Source organism: Penaeus monodon, chromosome 33 (genome assembly GCF_015228065.2).
Source record: "Penaeus monodon isolate SGIC_2016 chromosome 33, NSTDA_Pmon_1, whole genome shotgun sequence".
NCBI classification, from domain to species: domain Eukaryota; kingdom Metazoa; phylum Arthropoda; class Malacostraca; order Decapoda; family Penaeidae; genus Penaeus; species Penaeus monodon.
In genome coordinates this window covers 10,499,010-10,499,863 of record NC_051418.1, presented here as the reverse complement: position 1 = coordinate 10,499,863, position 854 = coordinate 10,499,010, and the positions used below count along the sequence as shown (strand labels likewise).

At 37.2% G+C, this 854-nt stretch overlaps 1 protein-coding gene across 1 annotated transcript in view; it reads left to right on the top strand.

Moving 5' to 3' along the window:
* Positions 1-854, top strand: part of LOC119594003 (exportin-T-like) — a gene marked incomplete in the record, with an annotated part of 14,234 nt that overhangs the window by 4,940 nt on the left and 8,440 nt on the right. Inside the window, 3 exon segments of the mRNA XM_037943030.1 lie at positions 82-198; positions 414-533; positions 689-850. Of these exon segments, the coding sequence (XP_037798958.1) occupies positions 82-198; positions 414-533; positions 689-850 (399 nt within the window).

The following is an 854-nucleotide window of genomic DNA, read 5'->3' as shown; positions in this document are numbered from 1 at the left end:
TGTATCTACCATTACTGAGTTCTTTCTTTACTTTCATTGTGTGTCTGTTTTATATATGACAAACATTTTGTTGCTGTTTAGGCTCTGGAATACCTTCAACAATTGCGTGAGAGCAACGATGGCTGGCAGATGTGTGGGGCAACACTTAGCACAGGTGGATCACAACTGGATGAGAAAGTCAAGTTCGTTTGTTTACAGGTTGGTAGTAGAGGTGGTTTACATTGTGTACTTTTCTGATAAATTTTGGCCACAAGAAATGGTTAGATGGTTTAGTAAAATTAGAAGGATAATTATTCCTAATCTTTTAGTTGAGTGGTTTTTAATATAAGAAGTATATTTGTGTTTTATTAATGAGCCTGTTATAAATAACATTTAACAAGCAGTATCATACTTACAAGGGTCTCTTCCAACAGGTGCTAGAGCATTACTCACGCACTGGCTACCTTAGTGCCACACCAGAGGAACAGTCTCTCTTCAGACAGCAACTTTCCCAGTGGATGACAGCTCTATGCATGCAAACTGATCCAGAGAAAGTGAGTGTATAACTTTTATTTTCATATTTTTCTTTTGAAAAGTGTTTGATATCTTGGGGGGGGGGGCCAGGATTTTGTTAAGAAAGACATATATATATATGCTACTGAATATTGACAAATGTCTTTCTATTTATTAAATGTGAATAATGTTACAGGTATATATCCAGAACAAGACGGCACAGTTATTATCCCTGGTATTTGTTGTGGACTATCCTGCACGCTGGCCATCGTTTATTGCCGATCTTTTATCTATGCTTCAGCTTGGACCACAAGCTGTTAATTTGTACCTGAAGATTCTGCTAGCTATTGATGCTGAGGTAA